Source organism: Mustela lutreola, chromosome 7 (assembly GCF_030435805.1).
Source record: "Mustela lutreola isolate mMusLut2 chromosome 7, mMusLut2.pri, whole genome shotgun sequence".
Lineage (NCBI taxonomy): Eukaryota > Metazoa > Chordata > Mammalia > Carnivora > Mustelidae > Mustela > Mustela lutreola.
Window position 1 is genome coordinate 122,486,137 of NC_081296.1, and position 17,297 is coordinate 122,503,433.

General features: G+C 39.3%; 1 protein-coding gene across 1 annotated transcript in view; it reads right to left on the reverse strand.

The window, feature by feature from the left end:
* Nucleotides 1-16,302, reverse strand: part of LOC131836745 (uncharacterized) — a 50,773-nt gene extending 34,471 nt beyond the window's left edge. Inside the window, exon 1 of the mRNA XM_059182456.1 lies at nt 16,073-16,302. Coding sequence (XP_059038439.1) covers nt 16,073-16,300 — 228 coding nt within the window. The 5' untranslated portion in view covers nt 16,301-16,302. The remainder of the gene's footprint in view (nt 1-16,072) is intronic.
* Nucleotides 16,303-17,297: the final 995 nt, after the last annotated feature.

Genomic DNA, 17,297 nt, shown 5'->3' on the forward strand with positions numbered 1-17,297 from the left:
GTGAGACCCTCCTGAGGAAAACTGTAATACTTTCTTGAAGGATACTGAAGAAGAATTCTATAAATGGGTAGTTATGTAATATTTATATATACATAGACCCAACACTGAAAAGGTATCACTTCTCCTCAAATTTATTTATAGATTCAATTTGATCCCAGTTAAAAGCCTAAGATTAGTTTTAGGTGTTTATTTTGTTTTCTTGGCTGGTGACTCAATAAGCTGTTTCCGAAACTTTTTTTTTTTTAAGATTTTATTTATTTACTTGACAGACAGAGATCACAAGTAGGCAGAGAGGCAGGCAGAGAGAAAGGGGGAAGCAGGCTTCCTGCTGAGCAGAGAGCCCGATGTGGGGCTCGATCCCAGGACCCTGAGATCACTACCTGAGCCAAAGGCAGAGGCTTTAACCCACTGAGCCACCCAGGTGCCCCTCCAAAACTTCTACGAAAAAACAAAGGTCCACAAATAGTTGGGATACTCCTGAAAAAAAAAAAAAAGAATAAAGTAGGAATCTTGTTCTATTAGATATCAAGGCTTATAACTAAACTATTTTCATAAGGCCAAACTGTACCTGTATGGATACAGATAAAAACAGATTGGTGTATCAGAACAGAGAACTCAGACCACATATATATGCAAACTTGATGTATGACAGAAGTGATAACGTGGATCAGTGGGTTAAGAGCCTTTTGATAAATGGTGCTGGAAAAATTGTTTATCCAAATAGTAAGATATGAAACTGGAAATCAATTTGTCATCATCAAATAGAGTTAAAACTGTGGATGTTGTATGATGCAGAAGTTCCACTCCTAGGCATACATGCTGTAGAAACTCTTGCACAGTTTCACCAGAGCTTATGTACAAGAATGTTTAATATGCAATATTATATGTAAGATCAAAGGATAAGGGGAGAATCCATAAATTATTTGTAATTTGTTCACACTATGGACATAAAATACAGTAGAGAAAAATGAATGCATGAAGCTGAATGAACCCAAACTTCCAAACATAGTATCAACAAGAAAACTACCCAAATAGTTTATAGAGTACGAGTTCAACTATACTGAGTAAATAAACATAACACAAGATAATATATAACTTAGGAATACATACATCTGCAGTTAAAATGCAAAAAGAAAATAGAGGGAATGACAAACAATCAAATATCCAAAATGCCTTGACGAGTTGTGATAGGGAACTGGTTTATGCAGGGTGAGGCATGAAATCAGGGAAAGGCACTTCAAGTACAGTAGTAATGTTCTAATTCTTAGGTTGGGTAATAGGTCTAGAACTTCTTAAAATTGCTCCTTTTATATTTTAAACATACCAACTTTTTTGTGTGTATTAAAAATGTAATAAAATTGACCCTACACTGTAGGGTCCAGATGGATCCCTGATACTCAAATCTGACTTAAATGTGCACACAGACACCAGGAAGGTATGAAACAATTGATCATTTAATAAGACCTGGGGAGAACAGGGTAGCTCCCAGGCAGGCCCAAAAATGGCTTGAGAGAGCAGGAAAAGATTGGTTTCAGGTTTTTATGGTGACTAGCGAGGGTGATTAGAGCAAGGGTTCTTAGGCATGGTTTTAAGTTCCATAGGCACAAAGGAAAGATCACTCAATCAGCTTGCCCATATGTGAGACAGATGGCCAAAAGGAAGAGATGAGGCTTAAAAGATGTCAGTTAAACATCAAAAAATAGAGTCGCACTCTTTATTACAAAAATATTTTAAACAAAACTGTATAAGGAAACAAAAGGGGTACCTGCCATGTTGGAAGTACTATGTCTACAGAGAAAGGAATGTTATTTTCCTTTTAGATACCACTTCACCAGTTCTTCTTCCAGGAATACACCACTAGAGGAATAACTACAATCAAACTGTTAAATTTGGTAGAAAAATTTAAATTCTTTACTATTCCACAGAAGAACTCAGTATCAAGAGTAATTATTGCAGTATAATAAAGCTAGATATCAAATCCTGTGGAGTGAAAAGAATGAGAACTGCTCATAAATAAAATCTTTAAAAAAAAAAACAAAAAAGAGTTCCTGGCATTATGTCAGAGTATAAATATCAGCTGGGTCTCTCCAGCACCTGAGCTGAGCCCAAAAGGAACCATTTGCTTTACCATCATGGTAGTGAAGAAATTTTGCAACCTTATAACGACTCACTGCAAATGAGTACCAAGCTTGAAGACTTCTCCCCAAAGAAAGTATTTCTTTTCTACTGAAAAGATACAATGAATTAAGTGTACATCAGTTTTTGAGACACCTACTGGGTACTGCTGCAGACAAGGAGATGAAAAAGATTTAATCTATGCTCTTTAAGGGCTTACAGTTTGTTTTTTTTTTTTTTTTTTTTTTTTTTAATTTTTTATTTTTTATATACACAATGGAATACTATGCAGCCATCAAAAGAAATGAAATCTTGCCATTTGCAACAACATGGATGGAACTAGAGCGTATCATGCTTAGCGAAATAAGTCAAGCAGAGAAAGACAACTATCATATGATCTCCCTGATATGAGGAAGTGGTGATGCAACATGGAGGCTTAAGTGGGTAGAAGAATAAATGAAACAAGATGGGATTGGGAGGGAGACAAACCATAAGTGACTCTTAATCTTACAGTTTGTTTTTTAAAAGATTTTTATTCATTTATTTATTTGACAGACAGAGATCACAAGTAGGCAGAGAGGCAGGCAGAGAGAGAGGAAGGGAAGCAGGCTCCCCACTGAGCAGAAAGCCTGATGCAGGGCTTGATCCCAAGACCCTAGGATCATGACCTGAGCTGAAGGCAGAGGCTCCAACCCACTGAGCCACCCAGGCACCCCAAGGGCTTACAGTTTCTTGTATTACTTTTGCACTCTTAAGGTGTGAAAATTTGGATTTACAGAAAACCTACATCCAGCCTGATGGCTCAAATGATAAGATAATTTATTGGACTGCTTTCAACATACTTCAATATTAAAGAATACATGAGAACTATTAGAAACTGTAACTATAGTTTCACAGAAGAAGGAAATACCCATGCTTAAGATAATTCTTTTTTTTTTTAAAAGATTTTATTTATTTATTTGACAGACAAAGATCACAAGTAGGCAGAGAGGTAGGCAGAGACAGAGAGGGGGATGCAGGCTCCCCACTGAGCAGAGATCCCGACACGGGCTCAATCCCAGGACCCTGAGATCATGACCTGAGCTGAAGGCAGAGGCTTAACCCACTGAGCCATCCAGGCGCCCCAAGATAATTCTTAATAAACAGGTTGAGTGAATGATAAGACTCTGCGATCACAAGTCAGCAGAGCTAATGGTGAAGACACAGCTCAATTTCTCTGCATTCATAAAGATGAAAAATGTGGGATGAGCAGAGAATGAGAGGATAGTAAATTTAAAGTGGCTTGAGAAGCTTTTAGGAACAGAAATGTATACCCTGAAATTTTAAGTTTGTGACATAAATGAAATACAAATTCCTCCATTCCCCCAATCTTTAGTAAAGCATTCTACACACCACACACACACACATACACACACACACACACACACACCCTTGTAAGTAGGGCTCTTTTGGGCAGGAAGAAGAGAGCTTAAGTGCAACATTTAGTTTGATCCACAGTATCCGGTGAATATAATAGTAATGCCTTAAAAATCCTTCTTACGTACCAAGTAGTGTTCTAAGCTCTCTAAATGCTAATGTATTTAAGTGTTTTACAGTAATTAATTTATTTAATAATATTCAAGGCAAACCTGTAAGGTAAGCAGTAATATTTTTACCATTTTCCAAGTGGGTATCAAAAGCACAGAGAAGTTAAGTAATTTGTTCAAGGTCTTAGCAGCAGCTAAAAGCCAACCTGACTCCAGTGGCAGCAATATGGACAGCAGGTGCCCAAATCGTAACCAGAGTTGGAGGACAACAAGCCAGCTCCACCACAACAGGAATGTTGGGAGAGTTGGCTGACTGTGGGCCACAGATGTGCAGAGGAGAGGGTGAGTGGTGACAGACTCAAGATGACCACAGAACAGAAATGCAGAGTAAAGTTCCCATGAGCCCAGTATAAACTGATGTCCTCCGGAACTGTTAATGTGTACCATAGCCCTGCCCTTTAGGAACACCTAAGAGAAATGAATGAGGAAAGCCTAAGGTCCTACCATTTGCCGGATGGGGCTGAAGATCACGGAGCAAACTGCTCAGAGGACCTTAGCCAGGACCCTTGGCCGGGGTGTCTTCAAGTACATTTTATATTCTCAATGCATAAATATATAAATATATGTGGGTACATTTAATTTCTTTCCAAGTAAGATATATGTTTTAACTCCTTTCTTGGGTGTTAGTTTCCTTTTCTATAACATTAGATTCCTTTCAGCTCCATACTTTTGTCTCTAAGTAAGTGATCGGGGCATTTTGTTGAAAATCTTTCAGCAAAGATCACTAAAATGATCTTTTTAAAGATCTAAAATGACCCCCACTTACAGGCGCCTAGGTGACTTAGCTGGTTAAGAGTATGACTCTTGGTTTTGGCTTAGGGCATGATCTCAGGGTCATGAGATGGAACCCCGCATCAAGCCCTATGCTGGGCTCCACACTCAGCACAGAGTTTGCTTGTCCTGCTCCCTCTGTTCCTCCCCCAGTTCAAGCACGTGCACTCTCTCTCTCAAATAAAAATCATAAAATAAAATAAAAATAAAAATAAAATAGGGGCACCTGGGTGGCTCAGTCATAAAGTATCTGCCTTCAGCTCAGGTCATGATCCCATGGTCCTGGGTCCTGGGATCAAGCTCCACATCAGGCTCCCTACTTCGCAGGGAGCCTGCTTCTCCTCTCCCACTCCCCCTGCTTGTGTTCCCTCTGTTGCTGTGTCTCTCTCTGCCAAATACATACATAAAATCTTAAAAAATAAAAAATAAGAAAATAGAATAAAATAAAATAAAATAATTATCTAATTCTGTTTGTTAATTTCCATCCCGGTGGCCACCACCCAGGTTCATATCCCTGTGCCATTATTCCTGGACTATCTGCTCACTGGTTTATCTACTTCACCCTTTCCAAGAAATCATGCCAATTCCACCCTCCACATTCAGTAAATTGTAGGATTCTGAAATCTTCAAGGGTTTTCACTGCCAATGTAAGAAACATTCTCCATAATATGACCTTAACCAGTTTAGTCTTCTCTCTAGTTACCACTCCATTCTCTACCTTCCTTAACTGCAAGAAGACTTTTTGGAAGTTTTCCACATGACCTGTTCTCACTTTCTTACCTCCCATTCTCTCTTCAATACATTCCAATATAGCTTTATCCCCACTCCTCCTCTGAAATGACTTTCATGTGGCTAAACTCAATAACCAGTCCTCTAGTCTCTTCTTATATAAAGTCTCAAGCATCTGATGCAGGAGAATACTCTCTCTTGAAAAACATTTTCCCCTTGATTTCCATGTACAACGCCATTCAGGATAAAACCTGTATGGGTTGTTTTTACTATGTCGAATGTAAATGACGGTCTAGATTCAAAAGGCTATTGTAAAGTTCAAATGAAAACTCAGCAGACTGCACTCTTAACCCATATTAGTATTTCGAGATTCTAGAGAAGTGCTTAGGATATAAAAGGTGCCCAGTAATGTTTAATAAGCAAAAGGAGATCAATCCGTTCTGTCTTCTACTTCCCCCCTACTGGCAAGCAGCACAACTCAAGAGATCATGGGACCTGGGACACCTGGGTGGCTCAGTGGGTTAAGCCTCTGCCTTCAGCTCAGGTCATGATCTCAGGGTCCTGGGATCAGGCCCCGCAACGGGCTCTCTGCTCAGCCGGGAGTCTGCTTCCTCCCTCTCTCTCTGCCTGCCTCTCTGCCTACTTGTGATCTCTGTCAAATAGATAAATAAAATCTTTACCAAAAAAAAAAAAAAAAAAAAAAAGAGAGATCATGGGACCTCACTCACTGAGGTTTCTCCCTCTGCCTCACGACTCCTTCTAATCTGTTGTCCTGTCTGGTTAGTCTCCTTTTCAAATCTTGCTTCTCTCTTCCTCCCTCTTTCTGCTCTGCTCTGTCTCTACCCTCCCTCAATCAGCATCCTCACCATTTCTCATGTGTTTTTCCTTCTACTGATAATGGACTTTTTGGTTGATTTTAGGTTTTTTACTGCTATGAAATGTGCTATTATGTGGCTATGAACAATCTTATGTATGTACCTTGACGCACAGACATACATTCCTATTTCCAAATTAATTGTGCCAATTTATACCCTCCCAGCAATATGTGAGATTTCTAGTTATTCCACGTTCTTGTCGATTCTTACCTATTTTCTTTTTAAAAATATTTTAGCCATTCTGCTAGACATGCACTGTTATCTCACTGTGGTTTTAGTTTGCATTTTTTTCCCTGATTAATGAGGCTGGGCCCTTTTCACACCTGTATTGGCAATGTCGATATATCTCCTTTGTGAAGCCTTTGTTCTTTTACTTTTGATTCATAAGTTCACTTTATATTATGGACACAAGCCCTTCATTGACTTATGTGTGGCAATAAAATCCTCCAGTTTAAAGCTTGTCTTTTCTTTTTTTTATGTTATCTTTTCTCTTTCTCTTTCTTAATGTTATCTTTTGATGGACCTAAGTTCTTCATTTTAACATTGTCCAACTTCTCAGTATTTTCCCTTAGGTGCGTAGGGGTGGCACAGTCGGCTAAGCGTCCAACTCTTGGTTTCAGCTCAGGTCGTGATCTCAGGGTTGTGAGTTTGAGGCCTGTGTCAGGCTGAGCTGCTTAAGACTCTCTCAGCCCCACCACCTCCTTCTCAAATAAATTCATCTTTAGAAACCTTTCCTTTATTTTATATCCCATTTAATATTTATTTTTCTGCTCTGAATAAGTTATCTAATATTATGTAAAATTAAAAAAAATCTCTTATATGAAGACTAATGTCTTATATGAAGACTATAATGTCTTATATAAAGACATATAAGACTAATCTCTTATATGAAGACAAACACAGCTAATGGAATACTGATTTTATGTTATATGGGATAAGAATCAAGATTCTATTTTGGGGGGCACTATATATCTAAATATTCCTTTATCTTGTGCTCTATGTTTTGAGGTATTGAGATGTATGGGTCTTTTTTCCTATAATCTTTATTTTTTACATTCTCTATTGTCTATTCATCTGTCCTTGCACATATACCTTAACCTGTCTTGGGCAAATCTTGGCCCTCTGAATTTCCAACATAAACTTTAGAATCATCTCAAATTTCACCAAACAGTTGTTGGAATTGTGACTGGAGTGTACTAATTTATAGATCATGCTCTATTGAGATGACATCTGTATGATTTTTAATCTCATAATCCATGAAATGGTATGTATCATTACCTTTACTTTAGGTCACTTTTAACCTCAATAATATTTTCTTTTTTTAATTTTCTAATTTTCTGTGATGAATGCTTGAACACCTTTTATTTGATGCAAAATACTGGGATGCAATATGCAAAATATTATACGTGGTACTGTTTCTAAAATTAACTTTCATTTTTTTACCTTGCTTTATAGAAATACAATTGATTCTTATCTATGGATCTTAAATTGCAAATTTGTTAAACTCTTTAAAAACTCATCTGTAGAGCTTTTGGGATTTTTCACACAGTCACATTCAAATAATGACATTTAAAATTTTCTTTCCCATCTGTCACCAATTGTTTTCATTTTCTTGCCTTACTAGATTGGCTGAGACTTTCAGTACATTGTTGAATATAAGTGGTAACTGTGGGGATAGTGTGGGCAGGAATCCTTCCTTGATCTAACCTCAAAGGGAATGACTTCAACATTTCACCATATTTTGTAGGCTTTTTATAGATAACCTTGCATCAGAGTAAGAAATTTCCCCTCCATTTTTAGTACTATTAGTATGCTCCATAATAAAGAAACTTCCCTTTGCTGTTCTTAATTTTTTTAAAGATTTTATTTATTTGAGAGAGGGAGAGAACATGAGTGGGGGGGGGGCAGAGAGGGAGGGAGAAGCAGACTCCCTGCTGAGTGGGCGTCCTATGGGTAGCTCCATCCCAGGACCATGAGATCATGACCTGAGCAGATGCTCAACAACCTGAGCCACCCAAGCACTCTCCACTGCTATTTTTATAGTTATTTTCCTTTCCTTGGTTTTCAGCAAATTTTTTATAAAGTGTGTTTATTACTATCATTGCTATTATTATTTTACATGTAGTTTGTAACAATTCTCGAATTTACAGCTTGATATCTTTCATGAGATTTGGCAAATTCTCACTGATTAGTTTGTTCACACGTTGCTTCTGCCCCATTCATCTCATACCTGCTTCCTAGGACTTCAATTATATATAGATTAGACCTTCTCATGATATCTTCTTTGTATTTTACCTTCTCATCACTACTTTTCATCACTTCATTTCTCCATGTTTTATTCTGGGTATTTTCTTCCAGAACTTTCTTTCAGTTTGGTAATTTTCTGTTCAGTTGTGCTTTGTTTCTTATTATTTTACCTACAGAGTTTTAAATATTTGTTATACTTCTTATTTTAGAGTATCTTTTGGTTCTTTTTCAAATTTACATCCTTCATAGTTTTCAGGTCTTTGCCAAAATTAAAAAATCTTGTCTTTTACCATTTTAAACCTATTAAGCACAGTTTTCTAAGTCTCTAGCTAGTAACTTCAACAGCTAGAGTTCCCATGAACTTATTATTATTTTTATTTTTTTTGAACTTTTTTTTTTGTTTCTGCTGGTTCTTGTTTATGCTATTTTGTCTCTTTATGTACTTGGTTCTTTTAAAATTCTGTTTAACATTACATTTGCAAGATTAATTAATTTGTGGGCTAAAACAGTGTTTTCATTCTCCAGAGAGAATTTCACTGTCTTTTTTTCTGCCAGCACCTAAAGGCAACAGCAATCCAAAACACCGTGATCTAAATTCAGAGACTAAGATAATGCCTTTTTTTTTTTAAATAGTGTTTCTGAGACATAATTCACATACCATAAAATTTACCATAGTGTAAAATTCAAGAGTTTTTAGAATATTCATGGAGTTCTGTAACCTTTACCACTCTCTAAATTTAGAACATCTCCATCACTCCAGGAAGAAACTTCATACCAATTAGTACTCACTCTCCATTCTCTGCCCAACTCTACGTAACCATTCATCTACTTTTGGCCTCCATAATTTTGCATCTTCTAGACATTCCATATAAAACGAATCATACAATACATGGCATTTTGTGAATGAATTTTTTCATTTAGCATAATGTTTTCAAGGTTCACCCATGTTGTAGCATGCATCAGTACTACATTTTTTATTGCTGAATAACATTCCATTGTATGGATATACCACTTGTTTATCCATTCATCAGCTTATGTACTTTGGATTATTTCCACTTTTAATTATTATAAATAATACTACTATGAATCTGTGTTGAAGTTTCTATGTGAATATATGTTTTAATCTCTCTTGGGTATATGAATTATTAGGTCATATAGCAACTCTATGCTTAACATTTTAAGGAACTGCCAACCTATTTTCAAAGTGAATGGATTCTGGGCTGTTTCTCTAAGTATCAGTCAGTGAAGCTCTCTAACTGTCCAATCCAAAGCCATGATAGTTTACTAGGTACCCTTTTTGCTGGGCCCTGGATCCCAACTTTTTTATTATTATACCTCCAACAATGTCATAAGTACTGCATAATCTCTTAGCATCTCAGCTACCACTTTAAAAATTAGAAACTTAGTCCATTCAGGCTGCTATAACAGAGTATCATACTCTGGGTGACTTACATGCCAGTTTTAAAAGCTGAAGTCTGAGATCAAGGTGGGAAGAAATTCAGTGTCAAGAGCCCCCTTCCTTGTTTAGTCTTCTGGCTGTAACTTCACATGTCAGGAAGGGTCACAGAGCTCTGTGGGGCCTCTTTTATAAGAGCACTGATCCCATTCATGAAGGTTCCATTATCATGATGTAATCCTCTCTGTAAGGTCCCACCTCCAAATAGTATCACGAGGATTAGGTTTCAACATGAATCTTCGGGGAGATGCAAACATTCAGCCTATGGCAGAAATATTCCCAGGGGAAAACCACTACCAATTCCACGCTCAGCTCTCTAGATTCCTTTCTCCTCTCCATTCTCAGCCTGATAATTATTCTCTATCTTGTTAGATCTTTTATGCCTTCAAGTAGATTTTTTTATTGTAAATTTTACTTAGACTTTCTGGTTTTCTCAGAGTTGGATCTGAATCACCTGGTCTATTACTATTGATACTAGAGGTCCTGTAGTTATTTCTTTAGTTGTCAGTTTGCCCCAACTCCACTGCAAATTCCTTGAGGGAAAGGACGGTGTCTTGGTCATCAGATCTGGTCAGCAAGCAGATGCTTTATAAATGTTTGTTATCAATCTAGGCTATCACTTTTAAGTATGAAACAGATTCTAAGTGATCTAAGCTGCTCCATCTGGGAAAGCCAGAGAGCCAAGCATAATGACCACGAAGCCAGAGCACACCTAGCTCCACAGATGGTCCAGGGTAGACATGGCCACTGCTGCTGACAGGCCCAGATATAGCAGCTTGTATGATGGACACCACCAACACTGGATCCTGGGCACAAACACCTCCGCTTCTCAGTAATGCAGTGGTATTGTTGCTCCTCAACAGGAAGACCCACAGGAAAAGGGATGGAAATAAAGAGTGGGGAAAGCCGAGGAGGGGGAGGTACAAGGGCATCATGTTTTAGAGAAAACTGGTTTTGTAAATGAATTGATAAGAAAATTTAATCTATTTTCAGTATTTCAAAAATCGAAGTAAAAATCCTGTAGAACCAGAGAATAGGTTTCTTAGTTCCCAGGATCATTCCAAAGTGAATTTTTACATTGCCTAAGACTGAGTAGATGACACAAATGAATAAAATCATCCAGAAAGATAAATTCCACTGTCACCACCCTACCTCTCCTCTTCTTTGCCCTGGCATGCCCTGCTCAAGAAGATTATGATCTATTTCACAAACTCTTCTTTTCCAGAATCCCCAAATTCCTTCCCTGTAATCATGTTCTGAGCAATTTAAAATTTCACTGCTTTTCAAAAGGATTTCCTCAGAAGCTGCTATGTGAGCCAAGGGTCTCAACAACTTCTAGGTCAATGCCTTTCAAGGAGAACTAGAGATTTGTTAATAAAACCATTATATTTCTCACCTCCTTGTATATACAGCATTTACAAGAGTGTTTCTTCAGAAGCATGGGATTCCTGAGGGATTGTCATCTGGCTTTCAGCTATCCTGCCCCCAGTGTACCAATTCCAAAAGTAAGGAGTAACTCTGTAGAGGCAGGCCTAGGAAGGTCTGAATTTGCCACAAAGGACTGTTTTTTTAAAAATACATTTTGCTATTCAACAGAAGGTACGTATGCAATACCCCAAAGGCAGGTGACTACTTCATCTTATTTCTTAACTGCATTTTATGAGATTCCTAGACAGTTTGTCATCTCTTTTCCCCTGTTTAGCGTCTTCCTATATTTGTTTGTTGTATTACATTCAGAGATTTCAGTTGTTAAGAGGGAGTACTAAAGGATACTTATATTCCATCTTGGCCAGAACTACAAGTCCTCTACTCATACATTTTTAAAGTGATGGGTATCATTCTAACATGTAGATATACACACATAAATGTAAAAGTTTTATTTTAGACATATAAACTACCTCATTTTTTCTTTCCTTCAAAATTACAAATAACATTATAAAGAACATCTGAATATTTACTTCAGAGGTGGAAATGTTAGGTCAAAGGAATACCCATTTTAAATTTTGACAAATTTATCAAATTCACATCAAACTTGTTAATAGCAACAATGAATGAATGTGCATATTGGTGTACATTTTCACTAATCATTTCACTAACTGTACATTAGCAAGTGTTTTAATCTTTGACAATCAAACAGGTAGAAAATACTATTTAAATTTTCACTGACTTGTATTTCTTTGGATATTATTAAATTTGAAAAGAATTTAAGGGTAAAGTGGTAACTTGTGGATAGTTTTAGATCATTATTTAATGATTTTAGTGAGTTGATATATATGCATAAGCTTGTCATTTGCTTTTCAAACAGATTTAACATGTCTTAGTTTTTTGTTTTGTTTTGTTTTGTTTTGTTTTTTTGACAGAGAGAGATCACAGTAGGCAGAGAGAGAGAGGAGGAAGCAGGCTTCCTGCTGAGCAGAGAGCCCGATGCGGGACTCGATCCCAGGACCCTGAGATCATGACCTGAGCCGAAGGCAGCGGCTTAACCCACTAAGCCACCCAGGCGCCCCCATGTCTTAGTTTTTTAATGGAAGATTGTAATGATGATGATGTTATTTGTGAGATAGTTCTACATTTTTCCTATCATACTCAAATAGGACTCCTCCAAAATAATAAAACTCTCCTTGTGCTAAGCAGGATAGCTCCCCACCACTTCCAAAGACATCCACATTCTAATCACTGGAAACTGTGACTATATTATCATACAGAGCAAAAAGGAATTAAGGTTGCAGATAGAATTAAGGTAGCTAACAGTTAGATGATCCAGACAATTACAATGGAGTCACCAAGGTCCTTAAAAGTGGGAAAGGGAGGCAAAAGAAAAGGTCAGAGTGATGTGATGAGAAGTGAGAAGGACGCAACCCTCCACTGCCAGCTCTGCAGATGGAGGAAGGGGCCACAAGCCAAGAAATGCAGACAGCCTCCAGAAGCAGGAAAAGGCAAGAAAACAGGTTTTCTCCAAAGACTCCAGAAAGGAGTCCTGCCCTGACAACAAACACCCTGATGTTAGCCCAGTGACACACCCATCAGACTTCAGACCTTCAGAACTGTAAAGTAATAAATCTGTATTGTTTTAAGTCACTAAGTTTATAGTAATTTGTTACACAACAGTAGAAAACTAATGCAAATAGTAAAATGACACACAGATATTTCCAAAAAATGTGGACGTGGGACAGAGTCTGGGAAGCACTGTGTCCCTAAGAGGATACTGAGGGACACACAAACATCTAGAGTTGTAACTGCCACTGACAAGCAGGGTTACCTAGGAGGTAGACAAAATCAGAAATGTCATTCATCGCTGAAACATTCTTTTAACCTAACCACGTTACAGCAAACTGAGGTTAATCAGACTGAGGCACCTTTCCCTATCTGGCCCTAGGGCCCACATCAGGAGACCACCAGAGCAATTCCAAAGACCTTGTGTTAAACTCAAAATTGCACCTGATTACCTATCAATATAATTTTAAATACGTGACAGGAATGTTCTCCCAATGGCAAAAAGTATATGGGAGTGGTTATTCGTTGAATTTCTGGAAATAAAGCACTATAAAAAAGGATTGGTAATCTGCTAATGCGCTCTAGAGAAACTCCAGTAAATTGCAATTACATGTATCACATCTAAATTACAGGGAGAAAGAAGGCACCCTGTTCTCTGTTTTGTGATTAGTGATGGGGACTGAGAAGCCACACCCCTTTCCTCTTAATGAAGGTGACTTACTAAAGGTAAGGAGCTGGGTAGACCCACCATTCCAGGTATTTAAAGTGGCAACTGTCATTTTTCCTGCATGGTGGTTACCTGGTCTTAAGATTCATTTTTGTGTACAGCAGCCATGAACACTACTACAAAAGTAATAGGGAGGAAAGAAGGAAGTGACACTCATATCACTGATCACTACAAAATAACAGAAAAAAAGTTCAGACTAGTTTATGAATATTGTTGTTCTTTGGGGGGAAAAACTAGCACTATGTATATATATAGTATACACATGTATTACATGTATCTGACAGATGGTATTTTCTGAAGATATCATCCATCCCACATTCTCTTATGCCAGGTGACCTTGCCATTCCGCCATCAAGAGATGGAGTCTAATTCTTTTCTCCTTAAATCTGGGCTCAACTGGCCTTAGTGGTTGGCCTGTAACTAACAGAATGCAACAATAATGAACCTGGGTTACTTCCAAGTCTAGAGAGATATACAAGAAGAAAAAAGAAGTAGTAGTGGTAGAAGTAGTTTCTACCTGGCTCGCCTGGAACTCAGTCTCCAGATATTCTTTTTCTGAACACTCCCTTAGGAGAGTGTTCTATGCTATGAGAAGCGTGGAGGGGCCACACAGAGGGACCATGAGTAGATATCGTGACAGCCATTCCAGGGTAGAAGCGAAATATGTGCATGAAGAAGCCTCAGGATAATCCTAGACCCTGGGCATTCAAAGTTCCTTCCCAATGAGTAGGAAATATCAGAGTATGAGCAGGAATAGAAGACATAACTGAGGACTAAAGCAAAGTAGTAGGAATAGAATATAGACATTTAAGAGACAAACTAAAGATCCTGGTGAATTCTGGTAATGGGGGCTGAGGAAGGTGAAAATACATGTATATAGGTGAATATTATGTATTTTATCGTAGAGTGATGAACAAAGTTTGAAGAAGTCGTCAAGTGTGGTTTTGGACATGTAGAATTAGAAGTATGTAGGAGGGAGTGCTGAAAAATATAGATTAATGGATAGACCCAAAAAATCATGAAGGAAAATGAGGACTGCAACCTAACAAGAAAAGGAGGGGGAGGGAGCAGGGGTGGAGAAGCAAGCACAGTGAGTTTATGAATGAGAGCATGGTTTTCAAAAAGCAGGAAGTCAGCATTGGTAGCATATACTATAGAACAGTCAGGGTGGATAAAGATGAAAAAATATTAGATTTAGAAAGTAGTGGGTCACTGATGCTATCAGCAAGGGCAATTGAGGGAACAGATAGAGGAGCCGAAGCATCAAATTCATCATTTTTTCAAAGGCATTATCTGAGAATATTACTTAGTGTATCCCTGTTACTTTAAAACCCTCTTCTAAATATTTTTCCATAAAGATAAGGACTATTTAGGGGCTCCTGGGTGGCTAGTGGTTATAAGCGTATGCCTTCACTCAGATCATGATCACAGGGTCCTGGGATCAGAGCCTCACATTTCCCTCTCTCTGCCTGCCTCTCTGCCTACTTGTGCTCTCTGTCAAATAATAAATAAAATCTAAACAAAAAAAGATTTTAACAAAAAAAAAGATTAGTAATATTTATCAGAAGATATAATCCACCTTGAAGACGTCATAGTAATTATAGGATATATATAACAATATGCTGTTTTCACATAACACCGCTACAAGGAAAGACGGTGCATGACTTTATTCATTCCAGTAATTTGGCAGGGTTTAAGAGCGCTGAATCCAGTACTTTCTGTCTGCCTCACAGGCCACCAGAAATAAATTTTACAGTCCCTCAAAAACACAGACCGTTTTGTGTTTACGATTAAGTGGCCTTTGTCCATGGCCTCCTTAGTGCAACTGGAGTTAAGTCAGACTGGAAGGAGAGCCCAAAGCTTTATCCCAATTATTGTGTTTATGAACCAGACCGAGGTCTGCAAAAGCAAACAACATGCCCCGGGTCACTAAGCAACTCAAAGGAGTTGCATGGATTCCCGCTGAGGTCTAAAGGGTTCCAGGACCTAATCCTCCCGCCGCTGACACCAAAGTCAACCTGCACTGCCTTGGGCAATGGAGCAGAGTCCTCATTCGAAGGGCCCTCCGTGTAGAAGGGCGCGCACGTAGAGAACACAAGAGCATCACGCGAGAGAGGCAGGGGAAAGAGCTGTGAGAACACAGAGTAACCCAGCGGTCAACCCAAGGGGAGTCCCAACCATTTGGAAGACGCTGAGCTGAACTCTTTATACATCCTTCGATCGACTATGTGAAATACGAATTAAGTCCATTTTAGAAACTGGGAAGCTGACGCACGGACACGCGGAAAACCGCACAGTGAAGGAACTACGCTTCGTCCCGGCGGCCGCGGCCCGCAGGCTCCGTGACTACCCACGCCTGGGTCAGAATCTGGCTCCGACGGCTGGTCCCTCTGTTACCTCCTGCAGGGGTCACCCTCGACGCAGACGGCCTGAAGACCCCCAACCCACCGGCCACCCCCTGAGCGCCCGGGTCCCCGCCTTCCGCCCCGCGAAGCGCAGATGCCCCGCATCACGACCCGCCCCTTCCAGAATCCCGCCCTCACACTTCTGCCTCGGGTCTCTCCGCTCTCACCTCTCCATGGCCAACAACGGGACTCGACCAGCGCGTGTGCAAACACGACTGAACTCTCCGACCTGCTTGGTCGTGCCAACAGGGCCAGCGTGGCCTCCCGAAACCCAGCAGCTCAAGCTCTCGGGCGACGAGGACATCACACGCTGCCCGCCTTCCCGCCGTCCTCGCGGCCGCGGTCCTCTCCTGATAGACTTCCGCCAGGCCAAAGCAATCGACCCATTGCGACATACTGCGCCTCCGCCCGGAAATTCAAGCGCTAACGCTTTGGTTCCGACGCGTTGGCCAGCAATTGGGGTTTAGACGCTTGAATTGGGTGGGTTTGCTGTCCGCTGACATGGAAACCGATACCCCCATTTTCTGGACTGACATCTTCTTACAACATAGATACTTGCACATAGATACTTGTTAAAATCAGCTAAGAAAAAAAATTATTTTGAAGCCGGTACTCTACGCTCTGTGCCTACTTGTGGGAAGGGGAGCTTTACAGCGTAAAAAAAAAAAAAAAATTTTTTTTTGTTTTTGGTAAAGCTGCTATGAATGCTTAGGTCGAATGGTAATCAGTTATCATTGGACCTTTAATAGTAGTGCTTTTGCCGCCAGATGGCCTGTAATCCAGTCACTTATGAATCTATTTTCTACTCATTCAGTAACCCCAGCACCTTTCTGTGGTGTGCTAAAGGATCAAGGCTAAAGGAATACAGAGATGGAAAGATATTAAAGTGGGCAGCTAGATGGGCTCACAAATGAACGTGTGCATTTGGTAGTTTAGGGGACAGCTGCCACACGTACCATTTGCCAGGGTGAGTCAGAGAAAGTCTCACTGATTAAGTACTATCTGAGATGAGGTAATAGTACAGAGTGCAGGTAACATGGAGTAACATTTCCCATGCTATCTCTGAAATCTTCCCATCTGTATTTGCCTCTCTTGTCACTAAGAAGTCCCTGGTTTAATCTTACTATTTTCCCACGTATTAAAGTGTTCCTTAAGCCATTCTCCAATGGTTTTAGGCTGCTCCGCTAACAGTTACGTCTGTTAGAGTGGGCTAGAGGGTCAAATATGGGTTGGAGGAGAGTAAAGAAACTTGATTGTGATTCCCAAGTCCGTCTTTGACATTACTGGAAGTTACCAAAAGATATAAATGAGGGTGGGGATTCTCCTGCCCTTGCCTATAGTCTTCATCCTGATTTTCTTAGCGTGCAATTTCAAGCCTTGTGTGCTATAACT